Source organism: Lynx rufus, unplaced genomic scaffold, assembly GCF_022079265.1.
Source record: "Lynx rufus isolate CCGP_SWC_20201006 ecotype Redwood Valley unplaced genomic scaffold, mLynRuf1.p SCAF_9, whole genome shotgun sequence".
Taxonomy (NCBI): domain Eukaryota; kingdom Metazoa; phylum Chordata; class Mammalia; order Carnivora; family Felidae; genus Lynx; species Lynx rufus.
In genome coordinates this window covers 40,482,533-40,507,454 of record NW_025814897.1, presented here as the reverse complement: position 1 = coordinate 40,507,454, position 24,922 = coordinate 40,482,533, and the positions used below count along the sequence as shown (strand labels likewise).

Genomic DNA, 24,922 nt, shown 5'->3' with positions numbered 1-24,922 from the left:
GAGATCGTGACCTGGCTGAAGTCGGACGCTTAACCGACTGCGCCACCCAGGCGCCCCACAGCTTTTTCTTTCTTATTAGACTTCACGTGGTCTACCAGGAGGTCCTGAATATGTTAAGGTTTGACAGATTCATAGGATTTTCTATAAGACACTCAGAGTTGGGGGTCTTTGCTTATAATATTGCAGCCTGCTGGGTTAGCATACAGAAGAGGGTTGGCTACAGTCATTAAACAAATAGGCATGGGGTACAGGGGACAGTATAACAAGTGTGACTTTGCCCCTGTGCTTGGAGATGTTATTGTGTGCCAGAGCTCTAATATGGGCTTTTTGTTGTTATTTTTTCAATTCATACATTCATTCAACAAATATTTTTTAGGCATCTACGATGTGCCCAGCCATCCTCTAGGCACTGGATTTTCAGGAGTGAAGACAACTGACAAAATCACCTCCTTCGTGGAGCTTATCCTCTCTATGGGTGGACAGAGAAGAACCAAACAATGAACATATGTAGCATCCTTGTAGAACTCCCAGTGTAGTGGAGAGACACAGAAACTGGATGGTCAAACCATGTGGAAAGTGTGATAATAAACCCAAGGTCATTTGCTAGCGTGAAAGAAGACACAACTCACTCTGAACAGAGGAGTGGAGAGGATGGATAGGAAGGCTCGCTGATAGAAGGGATGTGTCAACTGAGCCTTACCAATAGCTAAGGGTTGCCCAGAAAAACACAGGGGTGGAAGTAGAAGGAAATCATATCAGCGTGACGTGATGGACTTGTGCAGGTGGAAACCGAATATGCGCTGTTTGTGGGGCAACCAGCATGTGGGCGTTACTGTAACTTGTAGGGGAGGCAGGGAGTGAGACCTGCCGGTGAGCCACGTTAAGGAGTGTGGTCTTTGTATAGCTGAGATTGGGGAAGGAGAGAAGATTTAAGGTAGGAGAGTGGCGATATCCAATTTCCTAGTACCTATTCTTTTGCCCTTTAGAGCACTGTGAAAAGCTGGAGTTATAAAGATACATGAAACCCTGTGGCTCTGTGATCTGAAGGCACTCCTTCTGCACTTTTTGTCTGCGTTCTTGTTCAGCTCTAGACCTGCTCAGCCTGATCCACACTCGACCCCCCTTTCCTCTCCGCTTAGTGCAAGTTAGGCAGGGTGTGTGTAGGGGGCAGGGGGAGTTCTGGGTCCAGTTCTCATCCTTTAGCCCAGATCAAGATCCAGGAGGGAGGGAAATGAAATTACTCCCTAATTCCTTGGCAAGACTAATGTATCAGCTTTCGTTTGAGGAGCATTCTGTCATCTGGTACCAATGAGTCCTGTGCTTCATGGCACCAGAAAACTCTGAAGACCAGAAGACCTGATTCCCTCCCACCATTTTAAGCCTTCAAACAAATCTACACTTAAAAGGAAACTTCAAATCAAACCAGTCCTTTGACATGTGAACTCCACCAATTTATGTGCAAAATTTTGAGGCCATGTTGCATATGTTAGAACCACCATTCTAAATCTTTTGCATTAAAAAAAACCTAAAATTAATTTTACGAAGTGGTCATATTTGATGTTTTCCTTCAGCAAGTAGCCCATGGGGCTTTTTGTTGCATCTGTACCTTGTTCTATCCCTACTGTATGTTTATGGTCTTTGTCCTCCTGTTCCTTCTGTTGCTGGCTAAGAGCATGTACTCCTACTAAGGTTTTATAACTTTATTCCTCTTTATGTCTCTCACAGTCCTTCCTTTACTATTCATTTAAAAATAGTAACCCATCTTTTTTCCTAACACTATGGTTCCAATTTCTGTGTATCTCGTCTCGGTTCAAAAGCATTATTTTTACAGAGCTGCAATTAAAAATTAATTTTATGTATGTATTCTTTCCAAAATTATTCATCTTTGGTATGACAATAGTGTAATTAATACAATCTGCATTGTATTCTAGGTGAATATATCACAATTCATGATTTCCTTATTGTTGAACATTCAGGTTGTTTCCAAGTTCTCACGACTAAAGCGTAATGCTGCTGCTGTTTCTCTTCTGATGAACTATGGCCTGCTCTTACATTAGGTTCACAAGAGCAGGATTATTATTAAAGGTATAAATATCTTCATGATCTTTGATATGGTGAGTTGGCATAATGCAAGCAAAGCGTATTAAAAGTGTGAGTGATACATATTCTTGACCTAAGAGAACGGGACATTAAACCACAGAGGCAGCATCGCCAGACTGTTCATTCTGTGTTCACTCTGTAGGAAGCTCAGGTCATGGTTTGAGTATGTTCATTTTTCATCAACTTCTGCTCTCAAATCTTGGAGGCACATAATATCAACTTCCAACGCTGAAGATCACACATGACAAAGATTTAACCACAAAGACCGATTAAAATGTTATTATGAGAATATGAGTGCCATTTTCAGCTTATGACACTTGTCAATATCACTTAACCTTATAAAAGCCAAATTCATTTAAAAAGGCATTTGCAAGCAAAATAATTGTATTTTATTGAAAATTCAGAAGAGTTACAGTACTTTAAGACAGTTTTCTTCATATAATAAAGAAAAATAAGTTAAAAGAAAAAGAACTCAAGTGCAACGATAACTTAAGTTTTCAAACTAACAAAATCATTTTGAAAAACAAAAATCCACAGCTTAATTTATTCACGATATAAGCATGTAATTTCCTATCTGTTATCAAGAAAACTCTAATGGAATAATTTCTGGAGTGATCTTTCAATGAATGCATTATCTTTCTGGACCCAATTTAAATGGCATATTCATATTAGTATCTAATTCACATAGATTACTGGTGTGTGTGTGTGTGTGTGTACATAAGCACTAGCTAATTTTAATATAAAATTTTAAGAATGAGAGTTGTCATTTATCAGAGGGCAATAAATAGCATTTCTAGTCATTTCTTAAGCATGTTTTCCTATCTTCTAGGTGGAAATCAGCCACTTTCATTAAGGCATTTAGCCGACTGAGCACTAGTGGCATAAACAAGATAGTCCATAAGAAAGCATCACTTATTACAGTTGGCCACGTCATGTTAGGAAGTGTCTTATTCCACCTTTTAGATCAAAGGTCTCAAATTTTCTTATGAAGGAGGAGGCTAGGTAATCCAAAATGAACAAAATACTCATTAAAAAAAAAAACAAAACTCATTTTACATGATCAACGGTATTTTCACCGATTTTTTTTATTTCTCAACAGAAAATATTCATTGAGCCACGGGTATGATTTTAAAATTATTTATTATTTCCATTATCTTTATTCTGTACACTGTCCTTTTTAAAGAAAGAAAGAACTGAGGTGAAAACCTAATGTGGCTATATACTATCATACACAAATGTACTTCAGATGCCGGGCTGACATCTACAGTGACCAAGTGCCCCAGGTAAGCTAGAGGCAGACCTGCACTTCGCCACAGCTAGAAATGGCACTAATGTGGAACTTTAATTAATGGTCCAGTTAATATTTTTATAGTACTTTGCAGTTAGACAGCTTTCCTGTAACTATTCTGAAAATACTGAATGAAATTAGGCCCTGTTAGGAAATTTACAACATGCACATTGCATAAAATGCCTATAAAAATGTTAATTTAAGTGCATTGCTTAGGTGGGAGGCAGAAATGGTTTTAATAAAGGAGAATCCAGCAAGGACAGAATTAAAACATGATGTGGCATTTGCTAATACATCGCACTCTTTTATTTGATAACATAATACCAATTGGTCTTTACCTAGGGAAAACAAACCCTAATTCTTATTTAATTGTGCAGAAATCTGACCATGTGGGGAAAAGAAGAGCCTCCGATACGAAAGGTCTGAAAGCCAGTGTTCTGACAAGTGGACTCTGGAGCTGGGAAAACCCTTTTGAATGTAGGGTGCTGATGGTGACTGGCTTAGAGCAGAGGTCAGCAGAGGTGAGTAAAGCTCTCCTTTCTCTCCCCTACCTCAGTGGTGGAAAGGCCTCTCAGGCACCTGACTCACTTTCAGAGAGGAGGGTTTTTTACTGCAGTGGCGGGTGAAATGCTGAAGTCGCCCCAGCCATCATGTAACGGACCTAGACATCAAGTACACAATTTGACAGGTGCAACCACTCTCATTTTTCCAGGCCCCCAAATAAAAGCAACAGCTGTTCTAATCAAAATATCTTCTCCAAAAATCTTTTGAAACGTTGTAAGTTGTTAAAACTAAATTTTCAGAGGAAAAATATGACACTGATTTTTTCGCAAAAAATATGCTTCATCAAAAATCCTTAAAGAAGAGTGCATATATCCTTTACATCTAAATAGTTTCTTGTTAAGAATTGGGACTAGTCTCTCCCTTTTTAGCCCCTCTTTCACCATCTCGACTTTCCTCTCATATTTAAAGTGTTGATCGCTTAGTGAACTAAGTACTAGATGTCAATTCAGCACTCGCTACAATAAGGAAGCCTGGCTGATAATGCACTCAACATTCTGTTCATGCTAAAATTCATTTATTGCTATAATCAACTATTCGAAATTCACTGAATTTGATGAATAAGGAAAATAAACAGGTCAAAGTATAAAAATAAAATTTCATGCATAGACTAGAAATATCTGAAGATACCTGGCAAAGTAATAGTGCTTTCTATTAAATAATGGTTTTCAAGTCATTTTATACCAAGTTATACATTTCTTTTAAAAAAAAACCCTAATTTATTCTTAGAAACACAACTCTGTAACAGTTTCAATGACGATTACTTTTCCTGTAACTTCTTCCACATTCTCTCAATGTGACTGAAAGCTCAACATAATAGATTTGATACAAAAGTGTCACAAAAAATTATCGGTGGTATCTAATGTAAATGTTTAAAAAAAGTTTGATTCTTATGAATTTGTACAAAAATAAAGCTTCTGAGACTTTGTTAGAACTGTACTTGATGACTCATTAATGATGTAAAGCAAAAAAATACTTGAGCTAAGTTCACATTTACATATAAAAATATAGAATACATATACTACAGTGATCTTGACGATATCTTGTAGTATTACAAATTACCAGCCTGATTAAAAATGTTTTAATGTATGAATTTTTTTAAAAAATCAAGATTCCTAATGTTTTAAACTTAAAAGTTTTCATCCATGTCAACTGAGCTTGTTTTCATTAATAACTGGGCTTGACAAATATGAATACAAGGTATTTCTCTGCAAGAAACCTGGAGTATCTCAATATTTAGTAGACAGTCTATTATTGCCTTGATTTTTCCTCAGTATAAATTTATGTTTTTTGTTAATTCTGCCCATTCAGACTGATAAAAGGCTATAATCAGGAAAGCCACAGGCTGGAAATAATACACAAATCCTGTATTTTGTCAGATACCTATTTTCTGCCATTAAGAAAAACGGTGCCTACAATCCCTAAAAAGAGAAGAAATAATGAGAGTTCCAGCCATAGACAGAATGGCTGGGCACCTCCAACTCACCAGCAGTTAAACCAGAAAGTGCTTTCTATTCTCTAAAACAAACAAACAAACAAACACTTTCTTTCTCTTGTTTAGGTTTATGTACCGGTAAGGCATCCTTTTTAGAGTTCTCTGATTTTATGCTCAGGTCACATATATTACTAAAAGATCACCGGCTTTCTGAGCTTTAAAATATAATTATGTAGATGCAACACTAAAGGCTAAACTGAACATACTTTATTTTTCTTGGATGTCATGTGAAAAATAAAAAATCTTGGACTGGGGTAAAAAGATCAGATTCTCTTGCTTGATCTCAAAGCTAAGTGGTCTTGACCAAGTGACTTACCCTTTCTGGACATCAAAGGAATTGTGTTGGATAACCCTTAAAGTCTCTTCCAAATGTGACTGAGACACTAAATCAGGATCTCCACAGCACCTCATAATTTTCATTGTGCAGGTCAACTACCATCATAGAATGGTGTAGAACAATTCTGGTTTAGGGATTTCTGATGCGTACATTAGAGTTTTCTATCCTTGCAAGGGTAATTCGTAGGTATTTGGCTTTCTAATAAAAACACAATTGAGATATTTTTACATTATACACAAAGTACACTTTGACATTCACCGAGATGGTCTGAAGATTTTTGTGAACTATGTCCTTCTCTGATTCTCTTATTGTTGGAACTTTGTTCTCTCCTCAGCTGGGTGGGGAAAGAGGAGCATGGGCGTAAAAGAGAATCTTGGTTAGAGTATTTCTGATTGAATGAAGAATAATGGAAGTCTTTTTATTCTTTAATTCTTCTACATTTTAATTTATAGTATTTTCAAAACTAACATTTTTTGAAATTATTATTAATACTCAAAACAAAGAATCTGTCATAGTTTACCACTACTGGTAAAGAATTACAGTTTACTACTGAAATGTCATTATTGTGCCAAAAGAAAAGAGAGTTTGGCTCTAATTTTAGACATATGGCAATGGACTCTACCAGTTCTTATTTTAATAATTTTCAGAACTAGACAAAAGGAGAAGACTCATAATTCTGCTTCCACTATTTCAACCCAGACATAAAGCATGTTGAATTCAAATTTAGAGGAGGACTTTGTGGAGTGCCAGCTCTAACTCTGGGCGTAGGATAAATAATTTCTTCAACTGTTACATATGTACCTAAGAAGAAACCAACAACACCAGTGAATGCTATAGAAATATTTTTCAGGATCATCCATATATTGTAGTGTTCCTTAGAAAATGTAAGAATTTCAACCAAAGGTGGCAGGATCAGAGCCAATGTGCTGCTGCTCACAGCTCCAACGAAAGAAATCACAATGTCTAAACGAGGAATCAGAATTGCTCCAGCACCTAGAAAATGAAAATACGTATTTTCTTTAAATATATACTGCTTAAATGAGCACTAAATGTAGATACATAAAACCTTGGATTGCAAGTAACTTGTTCTGCGAGTGTTCTGCAAGACAAGCAAACATTTCTAGTAAATTTTAACTTGATAAACGGGTGACGTCTTGCAATACGAGTAGTACATGACACGGGATGTCACATGACCCCAACCGAGCCAATGGTTCTTGAAATTCACTTTGATATACAAGTGCTTTGGATGACAAGCATGTTTCCAGAATGCATTACGCTCGCAAACCGAGGTTTTACTGTATTTTCAATACTTCAAAATTAATGCAAGTAGGCACTAACTAAATTGCTGCCTGTTGAAGACTCTGTCAAACACACAAGGAAACCAAAACAGTGAGTGACATTTCTTGAACTGTGACTTCTCAACAGATTTTCTTACGTAAACAACTTTCATAACTTTTCTACTCTACTTTCTTTTATAACTTTTCTAAATTATTTCAAAATGAAAAATGAAAAAAAAATAATGTACTACTACTACTGTCGACAGGATTTTCTTCCAAACTATTGGCAAATTTCTGAAAGTTCTGATCTTGCACTTTCTTGACCTCACTTACCCTCATCATAACAAAGGTATCAACAGAAGGTCTGTAAAAACTAAGACCCCTACTCCTGCTTCAAAATGTCCTAAAATGGTTCACTGAATGGCTTGCTGAGGGTCTGGAGCAGCTAGACAACGGAGTCTGCTCACACGTACCCCGTGACAGCCACGTCAGCCCTGCCACCACGGAGGACTCCACCCCCAGAGTCCCAGCTTTGAGGACCCCATCGAGGTCTGTGCCGGCTCTCCCTAACTTGTCTCCTAAAGCTACCATTTTTTTTTATCCCTCTCTTTTTATTTTTAAGTTTATGTACTTTTGCTTTCCTCATTTCTAGTCTGTCTCCTGCCGACCTTTCTGTGGTGGGTATATAATTTAACTTGGGCTCTTTGCAATGAAGTCTTCAGGGTGCAGCCTACTAGTTTCTCCACTTCTTAATTTTTAGGTTATGGGTGTTTTTTTTCCTTCCCCTATTCTTTTTGTGGCTCTCAATGTTTTCCAGGAGGACATGGGGTTAGTTTGGAACTACTAGGTTTCTCGGAAATATCTGTTATTTTCTATTTAAATTCTTTTGAAAGCTAAAACCAAAAATTATTTTGAAATTATAAACCTAGCCTCACACCTAGAGGACTGAAGTGTAGCAAAGTTTCTTAAATAAGATAAATGATTTGGAAGAAGTTGAAACTCTAAACTGGAAATGCTTCATAGAGTAGATTCCCTGTGGAACGGACACTTGCTACATTCTCTTAACATTTTTCTCAAGGGCACTATAAGCATAACTCCCAAACACAATTAGGACCTCGCAAATTTCAGTGACTACATCCGTTTAATGGAGACACATTTCTACCTATTTATAGCAGACGGTAGTGTAACAGACTGGCTGGATAAGCATGACCAGAACAGAGCCATCTGAAGAGGATTTCTTTTTGGAATTCATCTTTCCTCATTAATGTTTTTCAATAATCCAGCTGTTACTAGGAAAAATCAAGTGAAATATGGCTGAAAAAGCATGTGGATGAACACTACAGGTTTTTAAAATCTATTCAGACATTTATCAAACACTTTTGATCATGAAATTTATCAATTAGCTGAAGTCATCCTTTAAATGTTATATAATTGGGGCGCCTGGGTGGCACAGTCAGTTAAGCGTCCAACTCTTGATCTCAGCTCAGGTCATGATCTCACAGTTGGTGAGTTTAAGCCCCACATCGGGCTCTGTGCTGATGGCATACAGCCTGCTTGGGATTCTGTCTCTCCTTCTCTCTGCCCCTCTCCGCTGGTTTGTTCCCTCCCTCTCTCTCTCTCTCAAAATAAACTTAAAATAAATGTTATATAATCAGTGGATACACACTAGTAAAAAATGGCTTGAAGTTTTATTTTATAATGCTATTAGTAGACAAGGAAGATAAATATGTACACTTTAGGCAAAATCAATATATAAACACTCAAAATCACAGAAACAAAGGATAGTCTAGAATATGGGCAATTTATTCATTACAAATATTTACTATAGGATTACTGTAAATAGGCTGCCCTATGTCCTTTATAGACAGGTATTATGAGTAGATCTATTAAAAACCAATTAAGCTTATTCACTATTTGCCAAAACTACAGTATAGAGAAAAAGAAAGTATCTTTAAGGCACAAAGTTTCCTCTCATAAAAAAAAAAAAATCCTATTTTAAGTCCATTCTTGACAACTATAGGGTGAAAAAAGATGTATCAGAGAAAAAAACAAAATACTTGATATTAAACAACAAAACTGTAAGAACTACTCCAGCACATAAATTTTAATCACACAAATAATTAATGGTACTCCCCAGATACCTCCTGACTCTAAGATAGAATATGAGGTTATGAAATCGTATCTTTCCTCACCTGAAGTGGCACCTAACTTAAATGAAAGATTTTAGTGTATCTTCTCTAGTATTCTACAAATTAGTAAGATTTCTATTTTTTGGTGCTTTGTAGTCATAATCTCCTAAAACCAGAAAGCATGCTCCCAAAGCCAAAAACTTTCCAAAATAAAAATAGTAGAAAGATCAATGAATTGGATAACAAAAATAAATAGTATTTAGCATATTTTACAGATTCAAGTCAAACATGGAATCAAAACATTGGTCTCCATGTTCATTACAATTCAAAACTTAACAGGTTCTTTCTATAGATGTGCTCTTAAAGTAAAAAGTATCTGTTGTAGTCGATGGTGGCCACTGGCCAGCTTCTACTCACTCTTCTCCCTCACCTGTGAGATGCCTCTATAGCAAGTAAGGTGCCTACAGGAAACAGCTAGGATGAGTCTGACCCACCTTTCCAAGCTTTTGAGTTCCATAAGAAGATACTTTGAAATGATGCTTCAAATGCTAAATAGAGCCTTGGACAAACCAATGCAACCCAAGCTGATAAGCCCACTACTTTGAAGGCCAATCCTACAAACCCAGATTCGGTACTTGGAAAGGATTATGGAACACTGATAGGTTATTCAATTTTCAAAGCACCTCCAGCTGAGCCTCCACTCTCACTGCTAGTGGTGAACAGCCTGCTCTGTGGACACGATGAGGTCCCATCAGCTGTGTACACATTCATCAGCGAGGAGCCTGCCCCAAAAGCTTGTCAAGTGCTCTAGAGAGCAGATGAAAAACAGTCCTTCCATGAATATCAACTGGCCTTTACCAGGATGTGCCCAAGACTCAAAAGAAGTTCAGCATCCAATGATGTGTCCCAATGAAGTAGAAGGGAACACTGCCTGGTCTATGTTCTCTTTGTCCAAAGCATGCTGTAAATATAGCCCTCATATACCGTTCAATAGCTTTCACTATTTTTAACTTAAAGACAGAAGCAGGAAAGAAAACTGGCAACTCTCTGTGCCATGAACTCAGCTCTTGAGAAAAAGCCCATGGCTTCTGGGAATAAAGTCATGGTAGCGGATATGCAGTGTGCTCTGTGCTTCAGCTGACGGGCAGCTTCCACATAACAATGACAGCCAATGTGCAGAAATGGATGGAGTTCTCAAAATATCAGAAGTGTTAAATCCCGTTAATGTTTTCCTCAAGCTCCTTCAAGTGAACTTCAGTAATTTTTTTTAAATTTTTTTTTTAACGTTTATTTATTTTTTAGACAGAGAGACAGAGCATGAACAGGGGAGGGTCAGAGAGAGGGAGACACAGAATCCGAAACAGGCTCCAGGCTCTGAGCTGTCAGCATAGGGCCTGACGTGGGGCTCGAACTCCTGGACCGCGAGATCATGACCTGAGCCGAAGTCGGCCGCTTAACCGACTAAGCCACCCAGGCGCCCCGAACTTCAGTAATTTTAAAAGGAGATATACTCTCAGAACTTATAGTCTTACATCTATATTAAAAGGACTTTTACTGAAATCAGTCTTTTTATGTAGTCAAAATATCAATAAAAACAATGTGTAAGAAATATTTCAAATGTCTTAAAATAATTTTTTCCTACTGAATGTTTTATTAGTCATTGGAGTAAGGGCTTACTGAATTCATTCCTCAGTGTGATTTTTGATGATTATTGTTGATACAATTCACTTAAATGATTACTTTGGAAAACCAGTTTCATCTCTTCTTCCCAGCTTTGCTTCTTCTTTACATCTAGGCATAAGATCCACCCCAAATTGCTCACTGCGATTTATAGAGTTGCCTCGAATTTCTAGCTCTCTCGTTTCTCTCACCTTGAACGGGCCAAGATGGTTTTCTTCCACAGAAAGCTGACCCACTTCTAATGGGTCATTCTAGGTCTAGGCAATCCCATTAGTTAGTTCAATGTTATGGTCATCTTATATTTGTGGTTACAATAATAATGGTGACAATAATAAATGCTGGCTACTTTGTTAATATTCTTGAACTCTATAAAAATGCCATTAAGGAAATCTTATCTTCATTTCAAAGTTGAGGGAAGAGGGGTTTAAAGATGCTATGTAACTTGCCTAAAGACACGAGCAGGTGAGTGGTAGGTTTCAACCATCAGGTCAGTATGACCCCAAAACTCATGCTATTTCTAGTATATCACCGTACCACAATCAAGTTTCTTCTCCACAGGTCTCCATTTTTAATGCTTTCTGGTGGAGGCATTTTATATTGTGAAACCTTAATACAAGATTATATATTCCTTCAAACAATATAAATTAGCCACTGAAATAATTAAAGACCAAAAGAAAATAAAACCCATTTCTATAGGTAGTCTTAGAGAATCAAACTGTTAAATACACAAAAGTTAGTGGAAATAAAAAACCTGAGGAAAATGAAAACCAATGTAAAATGTGTATGAACAATATAATGAGTCCCTTATGCATCTGATTTAGATATATTTTAATCACCATTGATGTAGTTTTCAAAATAATAATTTGAGTAGTTCTTTTAAGTATGATAGGATCTGGTTTGTGTTTTTCTTATATAGTGGTAGAACAACAGAATTTTAACCCAAAAAGTATCTCAGCGAGGTGAATGAATTGTTTTTAACATATTAAAAAATATAACTTAGGTAGCTTAATTATAAGCAATTCAACAAGAAAAATTATGATATAAATATGTAGTAATACTTACATGTAATACTAACCAAGAGGGACCTTACTGCAAATTCACAGATTTGTTTCCATTTAGCATGAAATTTGGATGTGATCACAGGGATGATGATCTCTGCCGGAACATAGAACTGAATTGAATATGTCACAAAGATGCCAAAGGAATACAGAATTTTCACTGATTGATATAACCTGTTAAAAGAATATTTCAAAATTCAGTTGATTCTTTTCCCCTCAGATTTACTGAGGTATAAGTGACAAAACTGTAATATGTATAAAGTGTAAAACATGACTTAAGTATACATTGTGAAAAGAGTCCCGTAACTGAGTTCATCAACACATCCGTCACCTCACATGTTTGTCTTTTTTCTTTCTTTTTGGTGAGAACACTTCGGTTCTACTCAGCAAATTTCAATTAAACGCTACACTATTATCAACTATAGTTACCACATTATACATCAGATCCTTAGAACTTCTTCATCTTACAAGTAAAAGTTTGTACCCTTTTGTCAGCCTCTTTTTCCCTATCCACCAGCCCCTAGGAATCTGGCTTTCTTCCTTTTACCTTTAATGTTAGATAGGTAAGAAATTAACACAAACGTAGGCCAGTATCTTAATAATTAAATGCTTTTTTTATCAAAAAAAAAAAAGCTAGCTGATCTCTACTAAATTTGTAGATGACGTATGGACAGTTCATTTTGACAAGCCTAGAGAGCTTGAATGTGGTAATGCAAAGATTTCAGAATATTGCTGGAAATACTTCATTTTAGGCTAAGCCAATGTTTAAAAAAATTTTTTTAACATTTATTTTTGAGAGAAAGAGACAGAGTACGAGCTGGGGAGGGCCAGGGAGAGAGGGAGACACACAATCCAAAGCAGGCTCCAGGCTCTGAGCTGTCAGCACAGAGCTCGACGTGGGGCCCAAACTCCCAAACCGTGAGAACATGACTTGAGCCAAAGTCAGCCACTTAATCGACTGAGCCACCCATGGGGCCCTGAAGCCAATGTTTTAAAGGCTAGGCTGAGTCTCATGAAGAGCTAATGTCTTTTCTTAACTTTCTTTTAAAAACTGAGCATACTGTTTGTCTTTTTATTGATCTGTATATAGAAGAAAAACTTCACATTGAACTTTGAGTTATGCTTCTCCTTGCTTAAAAATCTTGGTATGTATGTCATTAGTTGCAGAAATGTCATCATTCTTAGGTCCACAAGGAGGGCATCTAAATGGTTTCAACTTGCAAAGTCCTCTAGATTACACAGGAATCCCACCTATATAAAAGTTACATTAATAGGGAAATAGAGTTATTAGGCTGGGTTGATGCCCAGTGCTTCAAAACAGCACCACAAGTTTTAGTTTTATAAGTATCTTTAGAATTTCTACATTGTAGATGGTGTCTTGTCAAAATCAGTATACATGTCCCTATAGAGACTTTGGTTAACTACCTTTTGTCTGGACAAAGAACACTTTTTAAATGTTGATAATGGCACACAGAGAAAACTAGAATCATAGGACTCAGAACATTATAGAATCTACTCTCTCAGGTTACAGATAATAAAATTATGTGTTGTGGTTTTTTGAAATTTTGAATATTTTGCAACAATTAAAATTAAAAAAAAAAAAACAAACAATTGCTCTTGTATTCTTTAAAGAAAACAAACTGGAGAGGAGACCATGGATGGAAAGTGCCGCAGCATTAACACACGTCCTCTTTAGGCAGAAACATCATTGATAGCCCCGATCTTCCCTTTAGAGCTCTGCTTTCCCACCTGCAAGGCCTATGCACAGGGAAGAGTGTTTCTTCCTTAGGAGAAAAAATACAATCATTTTAAAGGGATATAAAATATTCCACTTTTGGTACAGAAAGTCCTAAATATTAATTAGGCTTTAAGCTTATTTCTGATGTCTTAAGACTTATAGTAAAGATTATCAACAGTTCTCTAAACTGTGGCCAAGCAAGAGGGAATTCATAAGTCTCCTTCTATAATATATGCATCATAGGAAGAGGAAAGAAAAACAGCTGAGTAGGAATAGCTTTGAAAATACTGCAAACAACATAATTAAAGAAAGAAGGAACTCCTTAGGGCTAGCAACAATAAAATCTTAATATTAAATGCTTTCAGGATATATTTCTCAGCTTGAGGCTTGAGATTTAAATATAAACGGTCAAATTACTGCAATGTACAGAATAAAGACTCCTGCTTCATTTACTCTGATATATAATTATAGACAATTAAATAAATATTCTTACCAGTTTATTATTAGAACATTCCTTTTGTTCTAATAATCTTTTAACTTATATGTTTTTAACAATATATTTTAAAATACATCTATGCATATAGGTATAATTACTTTTCTATTGATTTAAAACAAGTTATACAGGCTAAGGATCTGGTTATTATTAATGCCAGTCAATAATACTGATTATATGCAAATATCATCATTTGGTATTACACAGAGTACAAATGGGAAATAAAATGATATGAACCTTTTAAAGGCTAGTATACTTCCGATTATCAACCACAGAAGAGTAATATAGAAATAAGAGTGCTTAAGAAAAGCACTGCAGTCTTTTAAAATCAATTGTTCCATTTTTACTTCTTTTCTGTTTTAAGAATCTACTAGTTTCTGTTTGACATCTATATTTTCAATCACCCTAAACTTTTTCTCTCATCATCTTTTCTACAGGTATTACCAACCTTTGTTCTTAATTTGGTTGTAAGCAGGCATCTATGTACTAAGTTTTAGAAATGAAGAGTTGAAAGAACAATCTACTCTTAAACTGTATGTCCAAAGGACAAAAAACTTTCTTAAAGTTATAGGAAGTTGTTTTGAAGATACAGAAGAATGTAAACAACTTTTAAATAACATTTAACGCACATTAAAAATTACCATGAAACTCACTGCCAACATTCTTTTTTTTTTTAATTTTTTTTTCAACGTTTATTTATTTTTTTTGGGACAGAGAGAGACAGAGCATGAACGGGGGAGGGGCAGAGAGAGAGGGAGACACAGAATCGGAAACAGGCTCCAGGCTCTGAGCCATCAGCCCAGAGCCCGACGCGGGGCTCGAACTCACGGACCGCGAGATCGTGACCTGGCTGAAGTCGGACGCTTAACCGACTGCGCCACCCAGGCGCCCCAACATTCTTGAAAGTTAGAGACCATGTTTTATTCTTCTCTGTATATTCTTAGCAGGTGGCAGATACTCATTAAGTAAATATTAATAATAAAAAATGGGTATGGATAGGTAATTCTTAGAAACTTTATTCAATATCACAAATAAAAATACTTCAAAGAATAAAATAATTCTTGCTTGAAAAAAACACTATACTGGTAGCAAAGAAATTTAGTATCTCAGTAAAAAACGTTAAGTGTGTGTTTTAAATAATTACTTTGCAGTCAATATATGAAATCTATGAAATCAGATTATGGGGCAACTAAATGTTCCAATGAAAACATTAGTTTTAAAAGCACAGCATTTCAAAATTTGCAATGCTTCTACTCTTTTCCCCACATTGGCTAATAAATCAAAACTCACCCTAAATTTACAGATACGAAGATCTTAAAATTTCTGAAAAGCCAACTTGGGATATAAGCTGCTGACTGTCTTTCTCTCAAGGCTGACTACAAAGCTACTCCTGGGATGACTATGATAATTCACTTGCCATCCCAGACCCTTGGTGATACTCAGGTTAAGAATCTGAGCTTAGTTCTGGGGCGCCTGGGTGGCTCAGTCAGTTGAGTGTCCGACTTCAGCTCAGGTCATGGTCTCACTGTCCGCGGGTTCAAGCCCTGTGTTGGGCTCTGTGCTGACAGCTCAGAGTCTGGAGCCTGCTTCGGATTCTGTGTCTCCCTCTCTCTCTGTCCTTCACCCGCTTGTGTTCTGTCCCTCTCTCTGTCTCTCAAAAATAAATAAACATTAAAAAATATTAAAAAAAAAAAAAGAATCTGAGCTTAGTTCTGTTAAGAAGAGACAAGTCTGAGGACTAGCTACAACCCTTACCAAGAACCTCACCTCATGCTAAGCTGAAAACTAAGACAAGGGTTATTTACTCTTCACAACTAGATTGAATAATGTAAACCACTCAACTTTTAGAGCATATTCACTAAACCAAGTATCATGAGGAAGAGATTTTTCATCTGTTCACCACTAGTTCCTGGAACGATACCTAGTACATAAAAGGCATACAATTAAGTATCTGTGAGATGCCCTTCATTTTGAATTTAATATCATTAATAACAGTCATTCTGATGAGGAAAGTCAGAGGCAGTTTGGGCAGGCCAGGATGCCCAGTTACAGGCAACTTTAATATTGCAAAAAGATAATTAAATTTGTCACACAATTTTGACACCCATTAAAACAAAAGTGTAATGAGGAAAAAAAAAAAGAATTTGTGAGGGAGAGGACAGAGGGATTAGTCTAGGATATATGAAATCTTATTTTTCCAGTTTTCTTAAATTTATTTCTCTTACTGCTTTTTTATCGTGCCCTTTGGTGAGTCCATTCCTGCCTAAATATTTTCACTGTAGGTAACAAGCTCCTCAGAGTTCGAACCGTTGATTGCCTGGTAGGATCCATTAAGACATGGCTTGATTACCTGCCATTACTTGTCAGCTTTATTTCCCAGAATATTCATGTTCATAGCTTGGGTATGCTACAAACATGGGCTTAGACTTGGAGTTTGTTCTGTTTGGGGAGGAAAATGAAGTACCAGTTCAATTATCTTAATAAATCAAAATGCCTGCCTTATGCCTTCCCTGTTCTTATATGGTTCTTCTGTATTTTTAAAAAATGTTTATTTATTTATTTTTGAGAGAGAGAGAGAGAGAGAGACAGAGAGAGCATGAACAGGGGAAGGGCAGAGAGAAAGAGAGAGAGAGAATCCTAAGCAGGTTCCACTCTGTCGGCACAGAGCCTGATAAGGGGCTCGATCTCACAAACCATGAGATCATGACCTGAGCTGAAATCAAGAGTTGGATGATTAACCTACTGAGCCACCCAGGTGCCCCAATTATTCTTCTCTATTTTTTTAACTGAATTTTTCCTATCCAATACATGCTTCAGAAAGAACGCCACATGCGGGACAGCAGAAGCACCTTACTGCTTCTCAATATTTGTTTGTATGAAAACCTAATACCCTTGATATTTAGTGGAAGTGCTATGTGTGCTGAATGAATGAGTAACATGTGAATTTATTCTAGGCCAGGATTTTTCAAACTCTAATCAGGAACCATTAAAGGGGCTATGATATCAATTGGGTGAGTTGAGTTGTGAATATGTTTTTTCCTAATATATAGACTGGAATAGAGAATATCAGGGGACACTGTATGCAGAAAATATGTTTTTATTTAGCCTTATGTTTATTTCAGTTATTTACATGTGTATGGGTGGTGTGTACCACAAAAACGCATATACACACAGACGCAAATACACTTATTTCTATGATGGTTTTTCTATAAAACATTTTCCTTCCTTACTATAGGTTATAGTTTGAAAAGTTAAAAAGCCACTAACTGGAACCAAATAAGAAGGCACGGTAACTGTGCTGGGGAAAAGGTGAAGGGGTATGGAACAGACCTCGTGTTTCGGGCCAGTAAAAAGCAAGCAACATAACAAAAGTGAACAAAGGAAACCGCAACAAAGAGAAAGATGTTTGTTCCTATTATGTATATACCATCACTCAGAAGGACACAGTAAGACAGAACCCACATAAATACTCTGTGCTATTTTAAGTCCTCTTGTGAACTTGTTCTACCACCATTGATGCTCAAATCTCCACACCTTCCCTTACAACATTGACTAGAAATCTTCACCTGATGGCTTACATTCCAGAAATTGCTATTAGAGGAGGTAGAGAGACATGTAATCTAGGAAGATTTTACAATGAATGTGGCATCCATGCTCTAACATAAATACTGTTCGTCTGCCAAATTCCACATTCCAGTATTTTCTTCAGGCTAATTTCGTGCACACTTTTCCTATTTAGGACCTCCTTGATGGTAAGAAGAGTCTATAACTTAAAGTAGTACATAGCAATTTATGTCAACCCCTGGGACCACGGTGTGAAGAACAGAATCTACATAAAGTGATATGAAAAATTCTTCCTATCGATCCAGACAAAAAGAAACATCCTTTTATGGCCTATGTAATGTTATCGTGGTGGCTTTACTTGTATAGTGTTTTTAAATCAAAAGGTTATTTCCTCTTGGTTATTTTGCTTGCAACTGCACTGTGCCTTTGCTCTTCAGAGGACACATTCCTTCCTGGGTGGCAGTGTGCTGGGGGTTCTCAGAGGATGGGCTAAACACAGTGGGTCGCTCTGAAGTACCAGTTTCAAAGGTTTTTTGGAGGGAGAACTATTTTTACAAAAAGCAGCATCAAGATTATGATTATGTAAACAGAGCAGGAGCTGATACTATGCTTGAGGCAGGCTACTTGGGCAAGTCTATTCTCAAGACTCCCAAGGGAACACTTTTGTCTTTTTCTCTCCACTGTTAATTGGATTACGTTAGTGGAAGTCTTGGAAAAACACTGCTAAAACATCACTCAACTAGGACTAGTAGTGGTGCCTTGGTTATATTATCAGGTAACATGGGAAATGCTATTAAACCTAGATTCCTATTTAGCAATCATTTACCAAGGGCCTCTTAAATGCTGAGCAATGTGCTAGATCACGGAGATACATCATCAGCCTAAAAGATGAAGGGTTCCTGCCCTTACAGTGCTTATGTTTTAGCTCAATTATCATCTCTAAGACACATTCTTTGCTTAAAAATCTAAATGCGATCCTCTGAACAATACAACTCATAACTAGTTTTAAAAGATGTCACCTCAAACAATAAATAGTTAATAACCTGGAGCCTCTCTAATTCATACTTTCTTTATCCCAGGGCTGCTTTCTAATTCAATATTTTCTTGTAGGAATACCCATTATGAATTCTGACAATGTAAGTCACATGACATCAAAAGCCCTTTACAGCTCCTCATAGCTAGCAGCTACGGGTTCCCTAGGCTCTTACAACAGCCATCCGCTTTTATACCAACAGTAATGAGTACACTGCACATTCTCGGACTTCCTAGGCCTGTATCGTCCTAAGCACAGGGAAGGAAAGGAAAAGACTCATACAGAGCACAACAAGAAAGAAATCTTAGATATAATCCCATGATCATTCCGGTCCAAACTCCTCCTTTTACAGAAGACTATCACTATAACAAAACAAGCATCTCCTCAGCAGTCTTTCTCAGTCTTGGCTATTATCTTAACTGTCCCAGCTGCAAAGACCATAACGAAATGGACAGTAGGCCACACAAGGCTTACCTCCACAAGGAGAAGGAACTACCTAACACAACTTCTCTAAAGGTGAATAGCATATCTTCACTTGCTTTCTGTTTTCTCCCAGATCTTTGTTTCTTAGGATACGTGTAACTAGCCTTTCTTCTAAATGAAAAGTGGGTGACTTAGCTAAGCTTTCTTGAATAGAAATGATGATGCAATGGTCCCTTTTTAATCAAGACTTGCAACTAATTCTGTTCTAAGGGTAAAGCCACAGCAATTAGGGATAAGGTGAGAGCAGGAAGGGGATGTGGAAAAAGGGAAGGATTAAATAGAACTATTGCAGGGACAGTATTGCTCCCACAGGATTTAGTGAATACCAGAAGCATTCCCTACTCATCTTTCCCACTGTTCCTTCACCATGCTCTTAACTCTCTGGGGACAGGAACATCTGAACTTGATGTGCGTGCTCCCAGTCCCTTCTCTCTGGGAAGAATTCTGAGATTGTTTCCACCTATATTTTAGTTTTGACATTGAAAGTCATAAATTTTATTTATAAAAATTCTTAACAGTTATTTATCTTTTTTTGAGAGAGAGAGCGAGCAAGCATAAGCAGGGGAGAGGCAGAGAGAGGGAGACAGAAGATCTGAAGCAGGTTCTGCGCCATAAGCACAGGGCCTGATGTGAGGCTCGCACTCTCGATCATGAGACCATGACCTGAGCTGAAATCATGAGTCAACCACTTAACTGACTAAGCCACCCAGGCACCCCTGTATAAAATCATTCTTAAGATTTATTCTAAATATTATTCTAAGTGCGGAAAGATATCACTGTTTTCATTATATGGTATCTGAAAAGAGGACCTATGATACCATAATTTTTAGCCTAATTCTTATATTAAGCTGTTTAAGCTGCTAGTCCATATTAAATTGTTACAAAAAGAGGCGTATTTGGAGGAAACAAAATTATATAATCAACTATAATGCAGGTTAATGAAATAAATGCTTAAAATTATATATCTTGTTTGTAGTCCTGTCTCTAGACTGAAACAAACGTATAACATTTGAAACAACATGCTTCCATCTTGAAATACATTTATAAAATGGGTCATGGCTAAAGCAGAACTACAATTTTAAAAAATAAACACACTGCATGTGTGTCCCTTGTGCAGCCTGGAAACTATTCTAGGTATATTCTTTCTACCACAAATGGCTTCCTATATGCATTTGGTCTTACAACATTTTCAACTCCAATAAAAACCCAGGACTTGTCTACTGAATGGTAGACAAACTCCCAAACTACAAACAGAAAGCCAGAGTATATAATATTTTAAAACATTTCAGGTTTCACAGACTTCTATCCAAGCAGCCTGAGCAGTGTGACATTAATTAAATCAGCAATTTAAAATTTATTCTTTGTATTTATCAAAACTAAGGAGTTATCTTCCATTTTATAAATAAGGGTGCACGTCTACATGGTCATCACTAGCAATAGCTTTTAAAATCTCCAGGGACCAATCTCTGGAAGAAGGAAAAATCCTATATAATTCTTCATTTTGCAGGATACGGTTCTAATATTAAGATAATATTAAGATGCACCATATTATATTTTTATAATGTGTCCTACTTATGCTCTGAAAGGACTTGGGGTACGTACAAGATTAAAGCTTACCAGTAAAATAGTGAGGGTCATAAGTGATGGGTTATTTTATCAGGAACCCAGAGTGTTGGATTTTTTGGCATCAAGTACATGTATTACAATTTTTATTATAGTGAGTCCATATTAAAAGAATCCATGTTTTACTTTGATATTTTACTCAAATGTGGGATATCCGATAATTTTTAATCTTTTCAAAGAATCTCAAAAGGACCTATAAAATACTAGATGGTCTCTGAAGATTGTGAAATCACAATAAAATAAGAAATCACAAATAAGGTTATACAAATAAGGAATCACAAAAAAATTTTAAATGTTTAAACCATAAATCCAAAAATACATCTTTGTCATCAAACATTGGTAAGCTATATTTATAGAGTATACAAGCTAGGATTAACAAAATCAGGTCCACCTACCACACATCCTGGGGAAGATTTAAAGTTATGCTGCCTTTAATTTCATCACGGAAACACATATATCCTAAAGTAGCTAATGTTACATACAAAGTTGTAACAATTCCCATGCCAATATTCAATGCTTGGGGGAAGCGTTTTGATTCTTTCATTTGATTTTCCAGTGGAAGGACCTAGAAAGAGAATGTAGGTAATACAAGTCATTTAAAATGATCTGTCTTATATATACACAAGTATACATATATACTTGTCTTATATATACACAAGTATTCTGTCTTATATATACACAAATTAATCTTTCTATAGTTTATATGCAAATTTTATTTCCTTTTAAAAAACACATAAATTACTGAATATTTTTCTTGGTGTTATATATATTATTTACACTACAGATTTTTAAATCCTTAAAAAGGTCTGAAATCAGCTCTTACTAAGCAAACCTGTCAGGTTTTTGTAAGTAACTTCTTATTTTGGAATAACTTCAGATTTACAGAAAAGTTGCAAAGACAAACAAAAAACTCCCATACACCCCTGACCAGTTTCCCCTAATGTTAACATTTTATACTACTAAAGTACATTTGTTACAACTAAGAACCAACATTGGTACATTATTAAACTCCAAATTTTTATTTGGATTTCATTAGTTTTTCCACTAATGTCCTTTTTCCGTTCCAGGGTCCCTTCCAGGATGTCACATTGCATTTTGTCACCATATCTCCTGTCTCCTTAGTCTTCTCTTAACTGTGATGGATTCTCAATCCTTTATCATTGTTCATCATCTTGACAGTTTTGAGGAGTACTGATTAGATATTTGGTATAATTTCTCTCTACTGGGGCTTGTCTGATGTTGCCTGATGTTTGTACACTGGGATTATAGATTTTAGAATAAGATACCACAGAAGTGAAATGCCCTTCTCATCACACATACTATCAACATGATTTATCACTGGTGAAATTCACTTTGATCACTGGGTTACGGCAGTGTTTGCCAGGTTTCTCTGCTTGTAAACGTCTTGTCTTCTTTCTCATCATATTCTGCTTGTTGGAAGCCAAGTCACTAAATGTGGCCCATAATTCAGGGACTGGGGGGGATTAAGCTACACCTCCCGGAGAGGAATACCTACATAAGTGATTTGGGAATCCCTCTATGTACAAATTTACTTAATTGCTCATTTATACTAGTATGCATTCATGTATATTGTCTTATACTTTGGGTATGAATCCAAAGCATTTATTTATTTGGTTGCTCATATTGTTCCAGCTTTGGTCATTGTGAATCCCATTAGGTTCTCGTATTCCTTGTAGTCCTTTGACATGCCTCTGTTCTTTTGTTTTTTGAGCACTTCCATACTTTTTGGCACTACAAAACGCTCCAGACTCATCTTGAATTTCCTGGTTTCAGCCCCAGAATCGGCCATTTCTCCTAAGAAATTTCGAACTTTTGTTGTAGAATGGTACTTAGAAATCAAGATCTGGGTGCTGAGTGGGCTTGTAGTGACTGTGTATCTCTAATAGGACTTTTTATCTGATGGTGCTAGGAAATACATGTGTGCATACTAACCTATGTATATTCATGTCATAAATGCTTCTGTATCCATGTGTATCTACTGTGTGTCAATTTTGTGAGATGAGTAAGTTATGTTTATTATGTAAAAAAACCTTTAAAAAAAAAAGAAAAAAAAGGCTAATTGAAGAGTTAAGCTACTTTAGGCAATTCTTCAGAGGTTCTGGCCAGGTGATCTGATCATACAGTAAAAGACACTAAGAAATAATAACAGCAATTATTTACCAAATACTTATGATTTACCATTTTTTAATTGAGATAAAATTGGCATAGAACATTATATTAGTTTCAGATGTACAACATAATAATTTGATATTTGTATACACTGCAAAGTGATCACCACATGTCTAGTTATCATCCATCATCATACAAAATTACAATTTTTTTTACAATGAGACCTTTAAAGATTTATTCTCTTGGCAATTTTCAAATATGCAATAAAGTATTACTGCCTATAGTTGCCATGCAAAATTTACAAACCTTTAGCTAGACTCACCAGTTAAAAAAGAGAGAGAGCACAAATAAAATCAGAAATGAAAGAGAAGTTACAACTGATACTACAGAAATACAAAGGGTCATAAGAGACTACAATGGACAATTATATGCCAATAAACTGAAGTAGGATAAATTCCTTGAAATACAGAATTCCAAGACTGAATCATGAAGACATAGAAAATCTGAATAGAAAGATTACTAGTAAGGAGACTGAATCAATAATCAAAAAAACTTCTAACAAACAAAAGTCCAGGACCAGATGACTTCACAAGCGAATTCTACCGAACATTCAAATAAGATTTAATACCTATCCTTCTCAACTTCTTCCAGAAAACTGAAGAGGAGGTAACACTTCCAAACTCACTTTACGAGGCCAGCATTACCCTAATATCAAAACTAGACAAGGACACCAAAAAAAAAGAAAAAGAAAAAGAAAGAAAGAAAATTATAAGCAATATCCCTGATGAACACAGATGTAAAAATCCTCAACAAAATATTAGCAAACCAAATTCAATAATACATTAAAAGGATCATACGCCACAATCAAGTGGGATTTATTCCCGGGATGCAAGAAGGATTCAGCATCTACAAATGAATCAACATGATATACCAAATTAACAAAATGAAGGAAAAAAATCAAATGACCATCACCACAGATGCAGAAAAAGCATCTATAAAATTCAATATCCATTCATGATAAAAACACCTACAAAGTATGTACACAGGCAACATTACTCAACATAATAAAGGCCACATATGACAGGCCCACAGCTAGTACCAACTCAACAATAAAAAGCTGAAACTTCTCTTCTAAGATCAGGAAAAGTCAAGGATGGCCATGCTCACCCTTCTGTTCACTTTAAGAGCTCCTTCAATTCCAAATGACAACCCTGCCAGGTAGAGTACTCCTGGTTATAGGTTTTTGGTTTGTTTGGTTTTTTTTCCTTTCAGCACTTTGAATATATCATGCCACTACCTTCTGTTCTGCAAAGTTTCTGCTGAAAAATCAGCTAACAGCCTTATGGGGGTTCCCTTGTACGTAACAAGTTGTTTTTCTCTTGCTGCTTTAAAAATTCTCTCTTTAACTTTTGACATTTTAATTACAATGTGTCTCTGTATGGGTCTCTTTGGGTTCATCTTATTTGGAACTATCTGTAGACCTGCATGTCTGTTTCCTTCTCCAGGTTAGGGAATTTTCCAGCCGTTACTTCCTTGTTATTTTTTATGCCTTTTTTCTCTCTCCTCCTTCGAGGATTCCTATAATGCAAATGTTATTCTCCTGGATGTTATCCCACAGCTTCCTTAAACTTTACGTTTTCAAAGTTGTTGTTTTTTTTTTTTCTTTTTCCTGCTCCATCTGGGTGAATTGCATTGCCTTGTCGTCGAGGTCACTGATGAGTTCTGCTTCATCTGGTCTGCTGCTAAACCCCTCTAGTATATTTTGCAGCTCAGTTAGCACGTTCTTCAGCTTTGTGACTTCTGTTCGGCACTTATATTTTCTCTCTTTGTTGAAGTTCTCACTGTGTCAATCCATTCTTCTCCCAAATTCCATCAGCATCTTTATGACCATGACTTTAAACTCTTACCCACTAATAGATTACTTCTATTTCAG

The 24,922-nt window shown here is 36.3% G+C and overlaps 1 protein-coding gene across 2 annotated transcripts in view; it reads right to left on the bottom strand.

The window, feature by feature from the left end:
- Positions 1–2,466: 2,466 nt before the first annotated feature.
- Positions 2,467–24,922, bottom strand: part of SLC36A4 (solute carrier family 36 member 4) — a 51,626-nt gene continuing 29,170 nt past the window's right edge. For both annotated transcript variants that reach the window (XM_047071028.1, XM_047071029.1), the window contains 3 exons: positions 21,255–21,424; positions 11,930–12,099; positions 2,467–6,774 (listed from right to left, as the gene is read on the bottom strand). In XM_047071028.1, coding sequence (XP_046926984.1) covers positions 6,467–6,774; positions 11,930–12,099; positions 21,255–21,424 — 648 coding nt within the window. In that variant the 3' untranslated portion in view covers positions 2,467–6,466. The remainder of the gene's footprint in view (positions 6,775–11,929; positions 12,100–21,254; positions 21,425–24,922) is intronic.